A 20,895-nucleotide genomic window follows, 5' to 3' on the forward strand; every position below is an offset into this window, starting at 1 on the left:
GCCTGTTGCCTCCTCCATGGGAATGTGGAATTGCCTCCATTGGCCCAGGCTTCTCAGTGGCGACTACGACTATTTATTTAACCGGGCAAGGCCCACTGAGCTACATAGCTATTCTTTAGAAGCAACCTGGCCGCAAATGATAACTCAACGAAGTGGCTTGTCACGTGAAAATGTTGACTCTTAACGCATGTTGATTCTAAATGTGGAGGGCAAACCCAGAGGACCTGGAGAGAAATCTCCGCGACCACGGGGAGAACTTTAAACTCCAAATACACAGCGGCAGCAGCAGGCGTAAGGGTGGGGATCGAACCCACGGCCTCCTGTATACTGGGCGAGGGAGTTAACATCTCCTAGCCACCGCGGGTGACTTGAGACACGGGCTGTGGTGAAGGCCGCTTGGCCTGGCAGTGTGAGTGTCACGTGAGAGGTGAGAGTCACCAAACTGACAAGAATGTCGCTGTACAGTGTGAAAAGTAGTGAGAGGGAAAATCACACATGGTGACTTTTCACAGGGTGACTTGGCACAGGGTGATTTGGCACTAGAGGCCGACCGAAATTCGATTTCGGCGCCGAAATTTGGCAAATGGCCTCTTTCGGCAAACTTTCGATTTCGGCCGAAAGTCCATTTTTCACTTTCGGTCTGGTTTCGGTTTCGGCCGAAACTGATATTGATTTTCGGTCCATACTCTTTGTTTTTTTCGGTAAAGTCACGTAGGTGAAAACAAAATAAAAATAAAACAACTAAATTAAATCACGACGTTTCGGAAGCAACACAAGCATCCGGCGTCAGGTGTAATCGCTCCAGCAAAATTACGCTACAGTAATAAATACCGAAAAAACCAAAGAGTATGGATCCTTGCAGTCACGAAAACTTCAAATCTAGAACTGATTTTCAGTGGTCAACCGAAGATCTATTTTTAGAATATAACGCTCGTGCTACGTCTATCGGCGCTCGGCAATCCTATGCGATAGTCTGCAAACACACACACGTCAGCAGCAGCAGCTTGGGAGCGAGGTTACAGCCGCTAGCACGGTCTGCTAATGTAGATACGACCGGTCAACAGACGGCAGCCTGCATCTACATCCGTGGGTGGAGTCTCTCTGGCGGGACGACAACAAAGTGCCTCTCTGTTGTCTGTGTCCAGCCGCCTGCCCGCCTTGGCTGATGTGTTGCGTTCGCTTCAGTCTACACGCGTGTTGATACCGAGATTCGAAGTCTGACAATATTGATATTCAGTTAGTTAATAGTTCCGTATCAAATTAGTGATAACGAAATTACGAATCTGAGTGAAGTAGAAAATTAAAGTTAATAAACGGAGCAGTTAATCACCGTGAAGAATGTCGAAACACACGGTGTGGGATCACTTCACTAAAGTCGATTCTGATCAAAGCAAGACGCAGCAGCAACCTGCTGGGCAAGAATGCGGAAAAACTGTTGTTTCTTAACTACAACATTTGTTTGTTTGGATATAATTCCTAAGTAAGTAACATCTAAATATTTGATATTTAGCGACTCTTACTGCAGGCTTTGAATGATTAGTTCTAGATTTCTTTTTAATTAAAGTAGCATTGCATCATGACATATTTCATAAATCTTGTGTTCGGTAACTTCGGTTATATACCTTTCTGTTTCGGTCGCAGTCGAAAGTGAAGTTCAACTTTCGTTTTCGGCTTCAGTTTCGGCCGAAAGTAAATTATTAACGTTCGGTCGACCCCTACGTGGCACAGATTGACCTGGCACAGATTGACCTGGCACAGAGTGACCTGGCACAGGGTGACCTGGCACAGGGTTATGGACACACACACTGGAATCGCTCCCCACCCTGCATCATGTTGTCGCTCAGTCTCAAGATTTGTCGATTTGATAAAATGTGATTGGGGAACCCAAAAAAGTAACTCAAATTTACAGCAACAATCACCGAATTGGCAACACTAACCCCCTTTGTCTCTTCCCGTGCCCCCAACCCCACACCTCCCAGCCTGACCCCGTAACTCCGATTTTGGCTTCCTCTAGGTCGGCTTTGTGTTGCTGAGCCTCTCAATCTTCTGAAGCCGAGGACGATGACGACTTCTCACGTGCTGGAAGAGGCTCCAGATGGAAATCAACCTGAGCAGAAGGAGCACACACACGTGTACACGCATCGTGTTAGGTGTACGGACACAACTACACGCACACAATAGCGACAACCGCCGTTCACCACTTAGTGGCAGTGCCGTCACCACGGTGCTTGTGCCATGCACTTTGAGGCCATGTGAAGTGTCGAAAGCACGCTGGCAAGAGGTCACGGAACAGACCCAGGTGCCATGGGTTAACTGACTAAGATGACTGGCACATACACCAACTGTGCTCCCCACTGTGTGAACTTGCTGTGTTTTATCTGCCTGGTGCTCTGCTCGTTGTTGTGAGCATCACACCTCTGCCCTCCGTTATTGCTGGAGGCCGACTGCCTCAAACTGCCTAGTCACCCAGTCGCGTCCTTCACTAGCCTCCTCCATAGAGGCCAATCTTGACACTGCTTTGATCGGTCTTCGGCAAGTCCACTCAGCTCTACATCTGCCTCTTCTCGAGCCAACTCCCGGCCACACAGCTTTAACCTGGCCTGCCCACCATCATGAAGGCCCTTAATGATTGTGAGCAGAGCGTAAGGGACCCTAATAGAATGAAGAATAACCAAGATCCCTGGCCTACTGATGGTATGATAGGGCTTGACCAGGTCAATAAAGCATTGATGTAATTCCTGTTGAAATTCCCTACACCTCTGCTGTAGCAGATGGACGAAGAAAATCGCGTCCGTCCAGAACCAACCCATTCTGAAACCACATTGCGGCCCCGCAAGCTTCCTCTCGGCATGCCTGGTAAGGGCAGTGGCGGTCGTCGTGATTTCATAACCTCCGTGAATGATTGAACTCATGTCTCAGCACTGTGCTCTGTGGAATGCGTCCGTGTTTCTACCCAGGCGGTCAGGCATTCACGTGTTAGTGTGCTTGTGTGCATGTGTGGGAAGCGGTGGTGCAGTGATTAGTGCGCTGCACTATGAACCAAGTGACCCGGGTTCGATTCCCACTCAGAGCTAACAACACCGCTGATGATGAATATCTAAAATGGTCCAGGGCCTCCTCTAGGTCGACTCACTTTTAAACTTAGTCCATACTATGGTGTGTAAACATCAGCGCTGGGAAGGCAAAGACGGCCGGGTGTAGTGCTGGCCACCCACCCCCTTGAGCATCAATGCCGGCCATCGTAGGTGATACCCACTCGCAGAACTTGCCCCAACAGCCTGTGCAGGCTCCCTGAGGGATCTGTGTGTGTGTGTGTTTGCATGCCTCGCTGGGTTCGCTGTCCGTGACGATGGCGTCCGCGGTGGCGGTGAGGTGGCCCGCGGCCGATGCGCTCAGCGTGTAGACGCCGGGCAGCAGCAGTCGGAAGTAGTCCCCGTCCGTCCCTGCGGGGACACACGACATCGTGACCACCCCGGGGAGAACTCCCACACCAGGGGTCTGTGTCCCTGCGTGGGGGTACATGTCCCTCTTTCTGTATCCCTGTGTCTGTCTCTCTATCCTCGCGATGGTTATTGTGATTACAACACTACGTATTCATGTATGTTGAACTTTTTTCGCGCCGTACGTAGCCAACCGCGCGAATCGGTGGTGCGAAAAGTTGCAGTGAATGTAGTGATGATGTTGTGGTTGTTGTGGTGGTTGTCTTTAATCTGTGACTAGCCTTTTGCCCGTCCAAGGACGGGTGTATTGCAGTAAATCTGAAATTTGCAAGCGAAAAGCAGCCCGCGACGTGATATTCACTGCATCAATGCGCGTGCAATTTGTAAGGGCGCGGTGACACAGACCTATTTCATTTTAAGGTTATAATCCCTTGTTCATCATGACGTCATTTTTACTTTGATGTCTCAACAGCGTTACGAAGATCACGTGACGTGAGGGTTCTGCCTTTGTAGTGAGGGTTGTAAGTTGACGCCGAGGAGGTTGGAGGAGGCGCCTTGCCCCCCCATGTGGAGTGACGTCACCCGCTAATTATTGATGGAGGGGGGATGACCACGTCACCTGTTCATGATTATTAATGAGGGGGGCTGGTCGACATGGAGTGACGTCACGTGCGTTACACACAGTCATTCTGAAGCGGCGGTTGCGGTGTTTGCGTGTCTCACCTGCTGTGATGTCATGAGCGATCCCGGCCACGGAGATTTGGGCCCCGGGCAGCGCGACCCCCCCCACCCCCCGCACCACCCCCTTCACTCCGCGGTGAACCTGCACCGCCACCAACGCCAAAGCGTCCAGTCAGCGACCATCAGGGGTCATCATTGATCATTCGTGGTCATCGTCGACGGTAGCCTCGCGGCTCACCTGTTTTCATCTGTGAGCGATGGTGGTGAGGTGGGGGTGCGAGTCGTGCGGGTAGTGCGGGTGGTGCGGGTGGTGGTGCAGGTAGCGCGAGTGGTGTGGGTGGTCACCAGTGGTGTGGGTGGTGCGGGTGGTGGTGGTGTTGCAGGTAGCGCGAGTGGTGTGCGCGGTGTGGGTGGTGGTGCCCACCTGCTCGATGAAGGAGAGCAGTGCCTCGCGGTTGGCCTGCCACTCGCGTGCCAACTCCTGCGCTTGGGGGAACTTCTCACAGCTCAGCTCCAGTGTCACCTCAAAGCAGTTCGAGTGCAGGTAGTTAAAGTCCTGCATACCTGGCACAGGTGAGTGAGTACCCCCTGAGTAGTCTGGCACAGGTGAGTGAGTACCCCCTGAGTACCCGGCACAGGTGATATGTGCTTCATGGTATAGTAATGAGTAAGATAGTGATGGTGTTGATGTTGATTGTGATGCTGATGTTGGTGATGTGGTTGATGTCGTTCATCATTATGGTGGTGATGTTGATGTTGATGACGATCCTTACCCCCGCTCAGCGAGTACCAGCTGGCGCCGTTGGTGATGCCGTCAGGAAAGTAGTCCCCGCAGTTGGTCCCCGTGTGCATCCACCCGTGCGCGTAGGAATACGTGATGGCGAGCTGCGTGAAACGGCACGGCCTCAAACGTGTGGACACGGATCTGTGCAGTTGCGTGTGCAGCTGTGTGTGAGCTTGTGGGGAGCGGCGGGTGGCACAGTGGTTAGCGCACCACGCTACAAAAAACGGCGACTAATGATAGTGAGGAATATTTGACCTGGTTTTGAGCCTCCATTAGGTTGACTCAGCCTTAAATTTGTACCTAATGTGTAAACATCACCATTGGGAAGACGTGTGTGGCGCTGACCACCCGCTCCCCCCCACCACCTAGTAGGTGCCACGCCGTGATGGCCGTCACAGGGCTGCTGCTGCTGCTGCTGCTGCTCGCTAACAGCACTGCCCCACAGCCCATGAAGGCTATCCGGGGGGAGGGGGGGTTTGTCTCTGCGCTCACGTGGCGGAAGAGCGGGTCGTCGGGGGTGCCCGCGTAGTGGTGGAGCCGCGAGGGCAGCGGCTGGCGGCCGCGCCGCGATTTGTCGAACGGGTAGTTGGCCACCACGGCTCCGCCGTGCAGGTTCGCCGACAGCACGAAGTTGTGCTGCCGCAACCAGCGGATGACGGCGCGCGTCTCCGGCTGCACCTGGACGGAAAGGGGACGGGGGCCGGGGGGTGAGGGGGGAGCGGGAACCACGCGGTCGGCCCGCTCCGTGCCCGTCCGCCGACGTTCAGTAAAACGTGTGTGTGCGGACGGCGAGAGAGATTGTTGTCAGAACTCGACCGGGAAGCCAATGGGGGTCCCCAGGGCGAAAGGGCGTGAGGCCTCCCCACGCACGCGGATCCCAGCGGCTCGTGGCCGCAGCAAACGCCACCACGCTGATGAGTCCCGATGAGGGTGAATACACGCCTGCACGTCCGTGCACCCGCTCCCCTGGACACCTCCATACTGCACACCTGTGGACGCACTTACTTATCGACCTTGACCCAAAAGGTCATCTCGACCTCACAGTCCAAAGTCACAACTCACGTGACCGGGTCATGCCCCCCCCCCCCTCCCGTGACTGCAACCTCTCGACCTCGTGACCTCCCAACGAGGCGCCCTCGCCACGGTCCCGTGACCTCTTGACCCCAGAGCCCCCCGCCCGGAGGCGCGCACCTGGGCATGCCAGCCGCTGGGGAGCGCGAGGTGGTGGTTGGGGCCCCCCCCGCGCTCGTGCTGGTAGAAGACGGCCGTGAGGTCGGGGAAGTCGCGGTTGAGGTCCACGCCGCGCGCGTTCCCTCGCCCGTCCGTGTACCAGTGGGCCTCGGCGCCCTGGCTCTGCGGGGTTGCACGCCGTAACGGGGGAGCGTGGAGGTTTTAACGGCGACGGAGCGTCGCGTGCCACGGGTCACGCACGCCGGCATGAAGTACGCGAGACAGGCGCGCGCTGCGCTACGAAGCCGCAAACCCGAGTTCGATTCCTGCTCACGGCCACTGCCAGTGACGATTCTCTGCACTGGTCCCGGGCCTTCTGTGTAAACATCGCAACAGACCCCGCAACTCCATCCCTCTCCCTCCCCCCCTCACCTGTGCGGCCGCCACCTCGTACCCATCGGGGTTCATGGTGGGCAGCACGTGGATGCGCGTGGAGCGCAGCAGGCGCTGGACGCGCGCCGCGCCGCGCCGGTGCTCGCTGCACAGGTGGTGCAGCAGGTGCAGCAGCAGCTCGCGGCCCAGCGCCTCATTGCCATGCATGTTGCCCACGTACTTGAACTCCGGCTCGCCTGAGGCGGGGGGGGGGCACAGACGGCGGTAATTAATTGGTGCGTCACCGACGTAGCGGTCGGGGTGTCCAGAGGGGAGCTTGGGTCAGGGCGAGGAAGACCTCCATCGTCGTGGCAGGAGTGAGGGGAGGGCGTGAGGAGATGTTCGGGCAAAGCGTGAGGGAGGTCTCGCCGATGGCTGCGGCGAGCCCCGTGGTGAGATGCGCGCTGCACGAGGTGCCGAGCTTCGGTGACGCCCGCGGGTCGCTGTGGCCGCTGCCGGGATGGCGGAGGAGCACTTCCGAAGGTGGCGGAGGCTTCCTGCGCCGGTTTAGGCGCGGCGTCTGACGTAGGAGGAGGCGTGCGGTGCTGGAACGGGGCCCTGCGTGCCGCTCGCCCTGCTGGCTCCGCGGGAGCAAGTTCCCAGCGCCTCCCGGGTGGCTCGGCGTGGATGGCACCGGCGTGAGTCGCGAGCCACGCGGCGACGGCGGCGGCGTTGGTGGTGGTGGTGGGGAGCGGTGGTGTAGCGGGTAGCGCTACGCTGCGCTATGAACCCAGCGACCCGCGTTCCATTCCCGCTCACGGTCAACACCGGTGACGAATATCCGAACCGGTCATGGAACCTCCCCTAAGTCGACTCAACCTCAAATGAGTAGCTGGTGCGCTGTGTAAACATCCCTACTGGGGAGACAAAGGCGGCTGGGCGTGGTTCTGGCCACCCACCCCCTCGTGTGCCGTACCGGCCTCCATAGGTGCTGCTCACTAACATCACTTGATCCAACAGTCTGTTCAGGCCACGCAGAGGTCTTTGTAGGTTTTTTTGGTGGTTGTGGTGGTTGGTGGTGGTGGTTGTGGTGGTGGTGGTTGGTGGTGGTGGTGGCTGTGGTGATGGTGGTTGTGGTGGTGGTTGTGGTGGTGGTTGTGGTGGTGGCTGTGGTGGTGGTGGTTGTGGTGGCTGTCGCTGTGCTGCACGTGGCTGCCTGTAACCAGGGCCGGGTTGAGGCTATGAGGGGCCCAAGGCGAATAGGAGAGAGCAGCCCAAGTATGTATGACATATTGGAGAAAAAAAGTATTAAATAATCAAACATGTTTACTTATTTATCGACGTAAAATGAACAAATGTATTAGACTCAAGGTAAATTCATAAAACACTAATCGCTCATTAGCTTTCGCTGTGACAAAGTCATGAATGATGTCATCATAATGTAAAGACAAAAATGTCACGAGAATTACCAGCAATCAATCACACAGGGCTGCCTGTGTGTTTAGAACGAATATGCTGTGCAGAAGGCCAATACAGTACTTACTTCACCAATCGTATAAGTCTAGGGTGTTAGGATGAAGGCGTTGGACTTTTTTGATCATCCGTACGGGAATACTTCTCTTTAAAAAGCCTCTATTGATTGAAATGTTTTTTTACGTAAAGTCAATATTATCCCTAAACAAAAAGTTATGAAAACCAAACACGAGGGAGGTTGGCGGGGTGGGGAGTTTGGCAATAATCCAGATGCGTTTCAAAGAATACACATTCACCACTCACACATCCACCACTCACACATTCACCACTCACACACACACACAACATACACACACACATTCACCACTCACATTCACCACACACACATTCACCACACAAACTTTCAACACTCACACATATTCAACACACGCATTAGATACAAATACCCCCCCCCGTATAGCCTTAACAGACTGTTGGGGCAAGTACTGTTAGCGAGCACCTATGAAGACCGGCACGGCACGCGAGGGGGTGGGTGACCAGCACCACGCCCGGCCGCCTTTGTCTCACTCATCCACTCACACTCCGACCGGGACTCGCATGCCCACGGCAGCACGGAGCAACATCAGCAGCCGCAATATCAACAACATAAACACCAACAACGTCGCTACGACATCAACAACAACCAAAGTCAACAACTACTAAATACCCACAGCAACACCAACCACTCCATGAGCAACAACTTAATCGTCCAGAGCTCTGCGTCTCGCGGTGAGGGAGGTCGGGGGTCGGTATTGGGGTCACCGGTCAGTGGTAGGATTCGGGATTCAGGGTTCGGTTTACGGGGTCAGGGTTTAGCGTTAGGGGTCAGGGGACGAGGTCACAGTCCGGGTCAGGTCATGCGCTGGAGATCCCAGTTGAGGCTTCAGGGGCCACAGGGTCAAGGTCCGTGATCTGTGTCGGTGCAGTCGGGACCCCCCCCACCCACCCACCCCCGTCACCCACCGACTTCGTGTGTGCCCGGATTGTCGCTCATCTCCATCGCGTAGAGGTGGCGGCCCTGCGCGCTCTGCCCGATGGAGTAGAGGCGCGAAACGTCGGGACAGCGCGACGCCACGGCCCTGAGTGCGCGCACCATCGCCTCGTAGTCGTGGTGGACGAACGACGGCGACCACGACGCCGCCGCCGCCGCCGAGTTGGAGAGGTTGTGGTGGTTGTGGTAGTCGCCTCCGTCCTCGGACAATGGCACCGCGCGCACCGAGCTGAGCCACGCGACAAGAAGCAGCAGCAGCAGCGGGGGTCGCGCCGCGGAGGCGCGGAGGAGGAGGAGGCGCTGGGGAGCGGCACGTGGAGCCATCTCCTGCCGAGCTGCCACGCGGCGGCCGCAGGGAGAGGAGCGACTGGGCACGGAGGAGCCACGCAGAGCAGGAGGAGGAGGAGGATTGTGCTGGTCGCTCCTCGTGTTTCAGTGGTGGAGAAGAGGTCGATTGTGGTGGTGGTGACGATGGAGGCGGTGGTAGTGGTTGTCAGCGTTGATGATGGTAATTGATGATGATTGCGGTTACTATTTGATGATTATAACCGTGTGCTTTACTGAACGATGAGTGGAGTAACTACACGTGATGATGACGGCTGTCGTCTGTGATGATGTCTGCTGACGCCGAGGACGCTGATGTGACGCTGGCTCGGGTGCGTCGCTCGCTCCGTGACCCCCCCCCCCCCCGTGTCAGCACGGACCCGCTCCTCCCCCTCCACACGCGCCCGACAATCATTGACGACGCCCGGGAGATTCATTAACGAGGAGCGGCAGGGGTCCAAACCGGGGGCCCCAGTGGGGTCCCCTCGGGGCTCCGAGCGGCAGGGCTGGGTTGGGCTCCGGGCGAGGCAGCGTGGGGAGCGGTGGCGCAGAGCGCAGCGCTGCGCTTCGAACCCGGCGACCTGAGGTCGATCGCTGTGCCACGGCCGACGTCACTGCGATTGACGCCGCAGGTTGACTCAGCCTCGATATGCAGCAGCGCACCCGCTGGGTGCAGTGGCGAGTGCAGCAGCCTGCAGAGTGCACGGAAGAGGCGGGGGGGTAAGGTGCCTGGCGGGATAGGGGGCTCTGTAGGGGGTCTCTCTGGGGGGTCTCTCTAGGGGGTCTCTGTAGGGGTCTCTCTAGGGGGTCTCTGTAGGGGTCTCTGTAGGGGGTCTCTGTAGGGGGTCTCTGTAGGGGGTCTCTGTAGGGGGTCTCTCTAGAGGGTCTCTGTAGGGGTCTCTGTAGGGGGTCTCTCTAGGGGGTCTCTGTAGGGGTCTCTGTAGGGGGTCTCTGTAGGGGGTCTCTGTAGGGGTCTCTGTAGGGGGTCTCTGTAGGGGGTCTCTGTAGGGGTCTCTGTAGGGGGTCTCTCTAGGGGGGTCTCTGTAGGGGTCTCTGTAGGGGGTCTCTGTAGGGGGTCTCTGTAGGGGTCTCTGTAGGGGGTCTCTGTAGGGGTCTCTGTAGGGGGTCTCTCTAGGGGGTCTCTGTAGGGGGTCTCTCTAGGGGGTCCCTGGTCCCCGAACCGGTCGGGGCCTCATTCCTGCGGCGTGACCTCGACCCGCGCCGCCTCACGGGGGCCGCAGCCCCCCCCCCCCCCCGGCTCCTCCTCACCACTCACTCACTCACCTCGATATTTATTCGTCGTCGTCGTCGCCGCCGTCGTTTTGTTTCCGTCATCGCCGCGGAGTTTGGCTCTGAGCGCTGCGAGCCGGAGACCGGTCGAGCCGGCACGGCCGCTGAGACACCGGCGGCGGCGGTGGCTGCCCCGAGTGCGGGCAGCAGCCCTCTGGCTCCCCCCTCCCTCTCTCTGCCTTCACGGGGTGGGGTCGTCTCCGTGCACAACAACGCTCACAACAACGAGCGGGGCGCCGGGCGGATAAAGTGAGCAGTTGGCACAGTGGGGGACACGGGCGGTGGCATCCGCCGGTCGCCTGAGTCGACCCGTGGCACCTGCTGGACCGAGCCTTCGACACTTCGCGTGGACTCAAAGTGCACCTAGCCTGGCACGAGCGCCGTAGCGACGTCACCACCACTATCAGAGTTATAATCTTCATTCATCCTGGAGAAATCCGACGAGCTGTGAAGCTCTTTTTCAGACATATGCGGTAGGGGCGGGTGAGAAAGTTACAACGCAAACAGCGCGAGAGGAGTGAGGCGCCAGCAGCGTGCTCTGCACACGAGGGGGCGACGCCTCAAAAGCTCCGCACAAACGGATTCACGAATCCATCGATGTGTTGCCATCTGCTGGCCACCCCACAGAGCAGTCTCAACAGCGAGGTACGAACTTCCGAGGTCTCACACGAGGGGGGGGGGGGGGTTGGGGCGCATTGAGGGCGACTTGGAGATGAACAGAAGTCCATCGTGGCTCCGCGGGGCACTCTTCAACGCCTCGTGATGTAACACGACGTCGCCGCAGTGCACGTGCTCCACAGTGAAGATGGCATCCATCTAATCACCCGGAATGTGCCCGACCTCGGAGGCTAAGCAGGCCGCGAGCCTGGACGGTGCTCGGATGGGCGATCGTCGTGCGCGGCAGGCGCTGTCTGTGTCGCCTGCCGCTCGTGCCGGCACCACTCTCGTCACGAACTCAGTCGTCACCCACCCAGGAGCCAACTCATCCACCCTCTCAGGCTGCTGCCACTCGGTGGCGCAGCACGGCGAGTTCCCTGGGCGCCCGTGAGCCGCTTCTCACAGCCCGGCGTCTGGGACCGAGTGCAGTCGTACCGCCTGCACCCCCTATAGCTACGACACTTGCACTCACTCACTCACTCACCCGACCACCCGGCAAACACAACGTGAACTGCTTTGTGTGAAAAATTTTAATGAAAATCGATGGGTTTGGTCCATTGACGACCCATCTGTTCCTTCTGCACGGGATCGGATGTTGCCCCCTCGCACTCGTGGGGTTTCTCAGGGTGCTCCGGTTCTCTCAAACATACAAACAACTCATTCATTGGCCGAAAATGTTCTGAATATATCGAGGGGACCGCAGAGCTGGGGCACTCGTTGTCAGCGCTGGTTCATCGCCGCCGACTTCGCCGCTCGCCTGCGGCTCCTCCTCGACGATCGCGAGTGACGCGGATTGCAGAGACGACGATGCTGCAGCAGCAGCAGCTCGGTGCACAACATCCACGTTGTTGTTGGTGTTGACGACGTGAAATCCGCAGTGACGATCCACATCGGAAACAATGCCACTGACATGGGGGATGGATTCGCGGCACGACACCGGCATGAAGGCGACATCGCCCGCGGCGCTCGATCCCCACCAGAGCGCCGCAGCCCGGGGCCCCTGACGAACCGAGGCGTTTCGCCTCGAGGAACAACGCGGGCGGAATGTTTGAAAGTGCTAAATGCAAATAAACAAACTGTACAAGTGGCGAAAAACTCACTCCCCACGTTCGTCGCTAACGCTGCCTTATAACACACACCATACACAACGGGCTGACGTTTCGGGCAATGGCCCTCCTTCAGAGTAGAAAGGGCAGAGAGGTCAACCGACTGACCTGCGGTTGAAGGTGGCACTTGGCACTGGGACCACCCAGAAGAACTGGGAGAGCGTTTTAGGAAGACGACTAAAACTTGGGGGTCGAGGAGACTCGGGGGAGGACCTCGACCCCCCCGAGCAGCGCAACCCAAACTCGAGCGAGGAGCTCACAGGCGACTTCAAGGTGGCGTCACAGGCGACTTCACGGTGGAGTCACAGGCAAGGCAGCTGCGCTGGCAGGTACCAGGGACTAGGTACCAGGGACTAGGTACCAGAGGCGAGATACCAGAGGCGAGGTACCACCGCAAATTGGTACCCCGAGTGAGGCTGCCCTGTCCATCCCCGCCACTCAAGGTGGGGGGGGGGGGGCGCCACGCGGTCTCTCCAGGACCCACCGAGTACCCCGAGTTGTGGGGGGGGGGCTGCACAGTGGTCAGGCTGCAGCTGCGGTGGATTTGTGGTGCAGCAATTGGCACAGCAGCGCTCGAGGAAGAAGCCCGGAACAAACCCGAGTTCGACTCCCGGCCACGGCCCGCATGGACGGCGAGCGACATCTCAACCGGGGACATCTACCAAGCCGCGTCGGCCAGCGTGGCGAGGTTTGTTCAAACAACCGCCGCCGCCCCCATGACGGCGGACAGAGCTTTCATCCAGCAGTGGAGTGCGTGGCGATGACCGCACGCCCCCGGCTTGCGCAGCCGAAACGCCCGCCGCATGCGAGGAATGCGAGGTGGAGACATTCGCGAGGAGCTGCGTCATCGCTGCCAGCGCGGCCCCCAGTGTCTGAGGGGGGAGGGGGAGGCAGGTGGCGGGGGGGCTCGCGGACCCCACAGATGAACCCCCCATCGAGAACACTCACAAGTGCCCCCCCCCCCCCCCCACTAGTAATATTTATCCAGGCGGCTCAGCTCCTCGCAGCAGCAGTCGGAAGGTCGTGAGTTCAACTCAAGGTTTGCGGTGGGTGGCTTGACTCGGCCCATCATCATCATCATTCCTCTCCCCCTCCAGTGGTACCACTTTGTGGGGATATCAACGGTGGTGGTCCTATGGATAGACTCGGCCCCACCATAGGATTGTGGAATTCCTACAACAGGCTCTGCAGGGCTGCAAAGCAGATGTACTCCACCGACTGCCTCGATGCTCAATGCAGGGAAGTTTGGCTTCACGTGGCAGCAGCGAACCCGGAGACAGCGCCGCTGGATGGATACGAGGGGGTAGCACTCACGGGTCCGCACAGACGGGTCTGCAAACCCACTGGCTCCACTGTCGTGATCCTGACCACCTTGCAGCCTTAGGAGGGTTTGGGAGTTTCACAAATCTTTCCACCATCACCTCTAGTGCTTAATCACAGGTGTGCACTACCACACCTGTCTAACGCACCAGTGTACACCGAGTGAGAAGTAGGTGGGTCGGGGTGGGTGAGTGGGTGAGTGAGTAGGCAAGTGAGTGGGTGTTGAGTGTGTGAGAGTAGGTGAGTTGGTGAGTGGGTGTATGTGTGTAGCGAGTGAGCGGGTGTGTGACTGGATGAGTGAATGGATGAGTGGGTGAGTAGGTGAGTTGGTCAGTGGGTGAGTGGCTGTGTGACTGGGTGAGTGGCTGTGTGACTGGTTAAGTGGATGAGTGGGCGAGTAGGTGAGTGGGTGTGTGTGTAGGTGAGTGAGTGGGTGCGTGAGTCCACGAGTTGGTCACTGGGTGAGTGGATGTCCGAGTTGATGAGTGGGTGTGTGACTGGGTGTGTGACTGGGTGTGTATGGGTTGCAGAAGGGAGCCACTGGGAAATCTCGCGCCGTGCTTCCACGCAGACCCTGCAGCGCCACCACCACCACCACCGCCGCCGCTGCCGCCGCCTCCAACCCCCACTCTCGCCAAATTCCACAGCGCGCCCAAGCAGCTGCCACCATTCATCTGAGGTCACAGACACCAGGACACTTATTCTTCCTGTTGCTTCCACCACATTTTTATTCGTATCGTCATCACCACGATCATCGTTTATGCTCCGATTCGCAAAAAAAGGGGAACAGAAACAGTGGTAACCACGTGGTCGCTGTCGTCATTATTATTACTATTGTAATAACAGCTATCGTGGGTTCACGTGGGGGATTGGCTTGCCGGTCCTGCTTGTAGCCAATAAGGGTTGAGATAGGGAGTGTGGGGCCGGCGTGATCACGGCATGTCAGCAGGAGTGATTGGCCCAGCCAATTGGGACCCCAGCCAATGGGGACCCGGGTAAGAGGCGTGGTCCCGGGATTGACAGGGAACCATCGAGAACGGTCGAGATTGTCCATGGAGGATTGGCTGGGAGGACCACATGACGAAGGGATTAAGAGGGAGAGAGAGGAAGGATCGAGGAGGAGTCTGGGAACTGAACGGGGGCGAGAGCCACGCGCGTACGGGGCTCCGGGTGCCACGTGCGCGGTGGGAGCTGGTGGGAGTCCGCTGACGCTACGTTGTCTGCCAGCAACGGAGCGTGTGGGAGCAAGTGTACCGTCAAGTGAAAATAAAGAGGACTGATTCCGAATCCGTCTCCGGAGAATTATTACATTGGTGTCAGAAGTACTTCTGCGACTGTTTGGACGATCGTCAAGATGTCCAAGCACCCCAGAAAAAAGAACCTGCCTGTGCCTCTATCGGAGGAGGAAGTCGAGACGGATGAAGATGAGCTGTTGGGAGCTACAGCCCCTATGCCGCCTGTTGAAGATGTACCTCTCGACGTCTCTCAGCGTCGACCGACGGCAGATGCAACCGCTGCAGGAACAAAAGACGAGTGGTGGCTGATGGCGGAGCAGATCGAATCATTACGCGCCATTCTGCTTAGTCTGGTGACCGCCGTGGCATCCTCACCAGCCGCGGGCCGCCAGATTGCCGATCGACTGGACGCCGTGGGAAGGAGTCCGGTGAAGGAACCTGCGTCCGCCATTCCTTCTGCTACGCGGGAGGACGCCGTCGTTTTGGGTGGGGCAGCTGCGCCAGAGCCGTCGGCCGCCATTTTGGGCGCGCCTACCGCCACGCGGCCGCCATTTTGTCTGATACGGGTGGAGAGCGGGAACGCCAGTCGGAGACGCCCGCGGCGCGCGCTTGCCACCGCGGACATCGCCTTCCACAAATCAAAGAATTCATCGCCGGAGGTGATTGGAGTGCTTTCACATGGCGCTTTGAATCAGCTTTTAGATCCGTCAATTGGACGGAGGAGGAAGCACTGGGAGCGCTACCTACACTGCTCGACGATGTTTCTCTGGGGGTCTTCCGTTCCATTCCGGCGGCCAAGAAGAAGACACTGCGGGACGCGTTCGTGGAGATGGCGGAATTCTATGACCCACCGACGTCAGCCACCAGAAAATGTATGTTACGTCGCCGAGCATCGGAGGAATCGCCGTTGGCCTATCGGGGGGCATTGATGGCGCTGGCCATGGCTGCCTACCCCGACGCGACGGCCGACCATTTGGATCCTCTCATCCTCTCCCGTATGCTGGAGTTGGCTCAGGAACTCAAGATTTCGCTGCCAGTGTGCGGCCACGAACCACTTACATCGCGATGGGTGGCGCGTTGCCTGGACGCAAAATTTAATATCAGGCGTTGGGACCAGATGGCGGCGTGGACGGGGAAGCCGGAGATCGACGGGCCACCTTTGGGGTGGTCTCCACGACTAGTGGTCCACTGCTCCGACGACTCGGGCGACGACGACATGCTGGCTGCTGCTGTTCAGCACGAGAGTCCGGGACGGCGGCTGCGCAACCAGCGTGGCAACTACATGGGCCGTCCGCGTGCAAGGGCCGGGTCGTCCGACCGCCGGCCGACGTCGGCGGCTTGCTTCAAGTGCGGCAGACGGGGCCATTTCGCCCGTGACTGCCGCTGTCGGCCTCTGCTGTCGCCTCCTCCGACGAGGGGACCTCCATCTCCTCCACCTGCCGCGAGCTGCAACAACCTCGGGCGAGTCGGCACACATCGGACACCCGGCAGGTCCTGTCACATCACCCATCCATTCGCACTCATTCTCACACTCCTCGGGAAAAATTTACTTCCCCCGCTACAGTTACGCGCTCTGCTACGCAGTGGAAAAAATTGGCTCGCAGGGTGGTAGCTGCGGCTTCGGGCTCGTCGACGGTACGAGGTACCATCGACGGCGTTGATGTGCGCATCTTAGTGGACACGGGCGCGTCGGCCACCATCATTTCTGATGTTATTTTCCATCCGTTGTCCATCCCTGCGTCGCAGATACGTAGGGTTAATGATGCGTGTGTCGCCGCGAATGGGGGAAGCATGGGTATCTGTGGCCAGGTGGATGTGAGCATCGCTATCGGTAATATTACCGCCGCAGGACCTGTGTTAATCTCTCGCTCGCTAGCTGTTCCATGCTTATTCGGTACTGATTTCCTGCGTCGGATGCCGCTGAAAATACGAGTCGACCAGGACTGTTTAGAAATGCCGGGGGGTCGTCGTATGGCGTTCCTGCCTTCCTTGTTGGCCAGCGCGCCTACAGGTAACGCAGTCACTGCCGTTGTTGCTGCTACGGTAGAAGTACCGCCGGGAGCACAGATGTTGATACCGTTGCGTTACCGAAAACCCCTTCGAATGGGGAAGGGTGCAGAAGGCGTGCTGCTATCCCCATCTAATTCGGCATCTAAATCATTTTCTTTAGCGGCGGCGCAAACGATCGTACGACCGGGTCAAGCACCTTTTATACAGGTGTTAAATGGGGGACCTGACCGCGTTATTGTTCCAGAGGGGTCGGTGTTGGCTCACGCCACTACCGACTTCGCCTCTTGCGACGCAGCGCCGCGCGCACGAATGCCTGCTGGTAGGCCCCCACACGATCGCTCTCAAGAACGTTGGATCGCAGATTTGTGCGGAGAAAATTCTTCCTTGTCGAACGAACAAAGGAACGCCCTGCGTTCATTGTTGATACAGTACACTGATGTTTTCAGTAAAAATGATTTGGACCTCGGCCGCACGTCGCTTTTGTCGCACCATATTGACACCGGTGCGACGCCTCCCATCTCTATGCACCCTCATCGCATGAGCCCGGCGGAAAGGGATCACGTGCGCGGAGCGGTAAATGAATTGTTGGCGGCGGACATCATTTCGCCGTCCAACAGCCCCTGGGCCTCGCCCGTCGTTCTGGTAAAGAAGAAAGATGGCGGTACAAGATTTTGTGTTGATTTCCGCCGGTTAAACAAAATTTCGGTGGCGGATGCATACCCCTTACCGAGGATGGATGATTCGTTGGACGCTTTATCGGGTGCTAAGTTTTTTTCTACCCTTGACTTGTCCTCGGGGTTCTGGCAGCTTCCCCTCGACGATGAGTCGAAGGCAAAAACGGCATTACGCACGCCGCAAGGTCTCTTTGAATTTAATCGGTTGCCTATGGGCTTGAATGCGGCACCGGCGACGTTTCAGCGGCTCATGGAATTGGTGCTGACTGGACTGCAGTGGGAAACGTGCCTCATATATCTTGATGATATAATTGTTTTCAGCCGCACGTTCGAAGAACACCTCCAACGTCTAGAGGCGGTTTTTCAAAGAATGCGTACGGCTGACCTTAAATTTAAACCTAAAAAATGCCACCTTCTGCAACACTCTGTCCGCTACTTGGGTCATATCGTCAGTTCGGACGGCGTATCCACTGACCCGCTGAAAACGAAATGCGTACGAGAGTGGCCCACACCCACTTCGGTGGGAGATGTTCGGCGGTTTATTGGCTTCGCTTCCTATTATCGCCGCTTCGTTAAAAATTTTGCGACGTTGGCAAAGCCATTACATGTTCTGACTGGCAAAAATCAAAGGTTTCAATGGGGAGCGGAAGAGGAAAAATCTTTTATGGCACTTCGGGACCACCTCGCCACGGCGCCAACGCTGGATTACCCAGATTTCTCACAGCCGTTCATCCTCGATACGGACGCTAGTGATTTCGGCATTGGGGCCGTTTTGTCGCAACGTAAGGACGGGGTAGAGCGAGTAGTGGCGTACGGCAGCCGGGTTTTGTCCCCTGCGGAAACACGCTATTGCGTGACACGACGGGAACTTTTGGCAATTGTTCACTTTGTCCGTTTGTACCGGCCGTACCTGTATGGACGGAAATTCCTAGTTCGCTCGGATCATGCGGCTTTACAATACTCCTTGAAATTAGATCAACCGTCAGGCCAATTGGCCAGGTGGCTGGAATCGTTACAAGAATTTTCCTTTGATATTACATACAGAAAGGGGGCCCGTCATGCGAACGCTGACGCGCTCTCAAGGCTGCCGCTCCTTCCTCCGTGCGCTTGCCTGACGGGCACGCACCGCTGTGCGGCACCGGCCGCTTCGCCTTGTCCGGTTATGGGGGCGATAGCGGATGACGAGGCAGGGGCGGAAGCGAAGGAGGACGACCAGCAAGGGTCGGTGGACACGGATGATATCTTGCGGTTACCGCACGCGGTTTGGCTACGTGAGCAGGAGGCTGATGCCTCGCTGTCTCCACTACGGAAATTGATAGGGAAACAAAAATCTCGATTGGCGGGTTGGAAATGGCAGATGATCCGAGGCAAGTCGGGATTGTTAATGTGTAATGACGGGTTGTCTGATCGGCCACGCTTGGTCGTGCCTACTTCACTTCGCTACGACCTGCTTCGTGCTTTGCACGCTGATAAATTGATGCACCTCGGCGTCCAAAAGACTTTGGCCGCACTGCAGGATTTCTTTTGGGCCGGTATGACAACAGACGTCAATGATTTTATTCGCTCATGCCAGGACTGTGCAAAGAGGAAACCGCCTCGTAACCCCTATGTACCACCGTTACGTTCCATTGAGGTGTCCCGCATTAACGAATTGGTCGCGCTCGATATTCTGGGCCCGTTTCCCCCGTCGGCGAGGGGCAATAAATACCTTCTCGTCGGGGTGGAATATTTTTCTCGATGGCCGATGGCCTGGCCCCTACCCGACCAGACGGCAGCATCCATTACCGACGCTTTCTTGAACGGGTATGTCATGGACAAGGGGGCACCTGAAAGGTTGCTCACAGATCAGGGGCGGAATTTCTCTTCCAAATTGCTTAAGGAAGTTTGTGACGCGTTGGGTACGAAGAAAATTCGCACTTCTCCTTACTACCCACAATCAGATGGTATGGTGGAACGATTTAACCGCACCCTCTCGGCTATGCTTTGTCAGACGGTCAGTGAAAAGCAAACCGATTGGGACCTGCACATACCAGGCGTCTTAGCGGCTTACCGCATGGTTCCGCACACATCCACGGGATACTCACCATTCTTTTTGATGTATGGCCGTGAAAATGTTCCACCCATCGACGTGCAATTGGGTGAGCCAGGCAAACGGCCTCCCGTTCCTTGCCTGACCACGTGCGTGACTCGCTTAAACGAGTGACGGAGGCGCGAGAGGCTGCCCGGTGTGCGACAGCCCGTGCTCAGGCGAGGAACGAACGTTATGCGCGTCGATCGCATACGCACATGTCTTGGTCAGTGGGGGACCGAGCGTGGCTCCACTGCCCCCAGGTACCGGCGGGCACATCCCCCAAACTGCACAGGCCGTGGCGGGGGCCTGTAACACTAATAGATGTTCGGAACTTGCAGAGTATCCGTGTTCAGTATGAAAATCGGCGGTGGTATGTCCACTCCTCACGGCTCAAACCCTATGTTGACGCGCGTCGGCCCTTCATCCCCATTAGTTGACCTGCCGGGTTCCGTCGAGCCGACCACGCCGCTTGTCACACCCATTGATCCCAAGGGGGACTGTGTTGTGCCTCCTACAGATGAACAGGTTCTGAGGGCTGAGGTGGCCCCAGCCGCCCCCCCTCCAAGGAGACCTGACCTGGACGTGACCAAGCATCCACAACCTACTTCTTCTTCAAGCCTACCACCTCCTGTCCATCCGGAAGCAAAGGGATCAGGCGCTGGGAGCGGAGGGGGTCCCGCGTCGCGTACGCGGTCGAAATCTCTCCCGTTTCGTTAACGCTTTGTCGTTTGTTTTATTCCCTGTTGTTACTGCGCTGCAGGGGCGCCCTAATGTATGTCGTTGTTTTTGTTGTATGGGTGACTTTTTATATGTTGTAGGCGCAGGGACGCCGGTTCACCCTTATATCGTTAAACGCACCTCGGTGCCCTAATAATATGTTTCGGAATTGGTTTATCACCCTTTCCCAGCCGAGACGGCTATTTTTTTCACCGGGGGGGGGGGTGATGTAATAACAGCTATCGTGGGTTCACGTGGGGGATTGGCTTGCCGGTCCTGCTTGTAGCCAATAAGGGTTGAGATAGGGAGTGTGGGGCCGGCGTGATCACGGCATGTCAGCAGGAGTGATTGGCCCAGCCAATTGGGACCCCAGCCAATGGGGACCCGGGTAAGAGGCGTGGTCCCGGGATTGACAGGGAACCATCGAGAACGGTCGAGATTGTCCATGGAGGATTGGCTGGGAGGACCACGTGACGAAGGGATTAAGAGGGAGAGAGAGGAAGGATCGAGGAGGAGTCTGGGAACTGAACGGGGGCGAGAG

The 20,895-nt window shown here is 57.4% G+C and overlaps 1 protein-coding gene across 1 annotated transcript; it reads right to left on the reverse strand.

The window, feature by feature from the left end:
- Positions 1-1,363: 1,363 nt before the first annotated feature.
- On the reverse strand, positions 1,364-9,630 carry LOC144931239 (carboxypeptidase N catalytic chain-like). The gene is made up of 9 exons (XM_078855042.1): positions 8,923-9,630; positions 6,508-6,704; positions 6,097-6,258; positions 5,398-5,583; positions 4,895-5,006; positions 4,546-4,685; positions 4,164-4,263; positions 3,325-3,443; positions 1,364-2,107 (listed from the first exon to the last, which is right to left on the reverse strand). Exons 1-9 carry the CDS (start codon positions 9,272-9,274, stop codon positions 2,039-2,041), a joined length of 1,437 nt encoding a protein of 478 aa, XP_078711168.1. The 5' UTR covers positions 9,275-9,630; the 3' UTR covers positions 1,364-2,038.
- Between the last annotated feature and the right edge of the window lie 11,265 nt (positions 9,631-20,895).

This window comes from Lampetra fluviatilis, chromosome 4 (genome assembly GCF_964198595.1).
Source record: "Lampetra fluviatilis chromosome 4, kcLamFluv1.1, whole genome shotgun sequence".
In the NCBI taxonomy this organism is placed as follows: Eukaryota; Metazoa; Chordata; class Hyperoartia; order Petromyzontiformes; family Petromyzontidae; genus Lampetra; species Lampetra fluviatilis.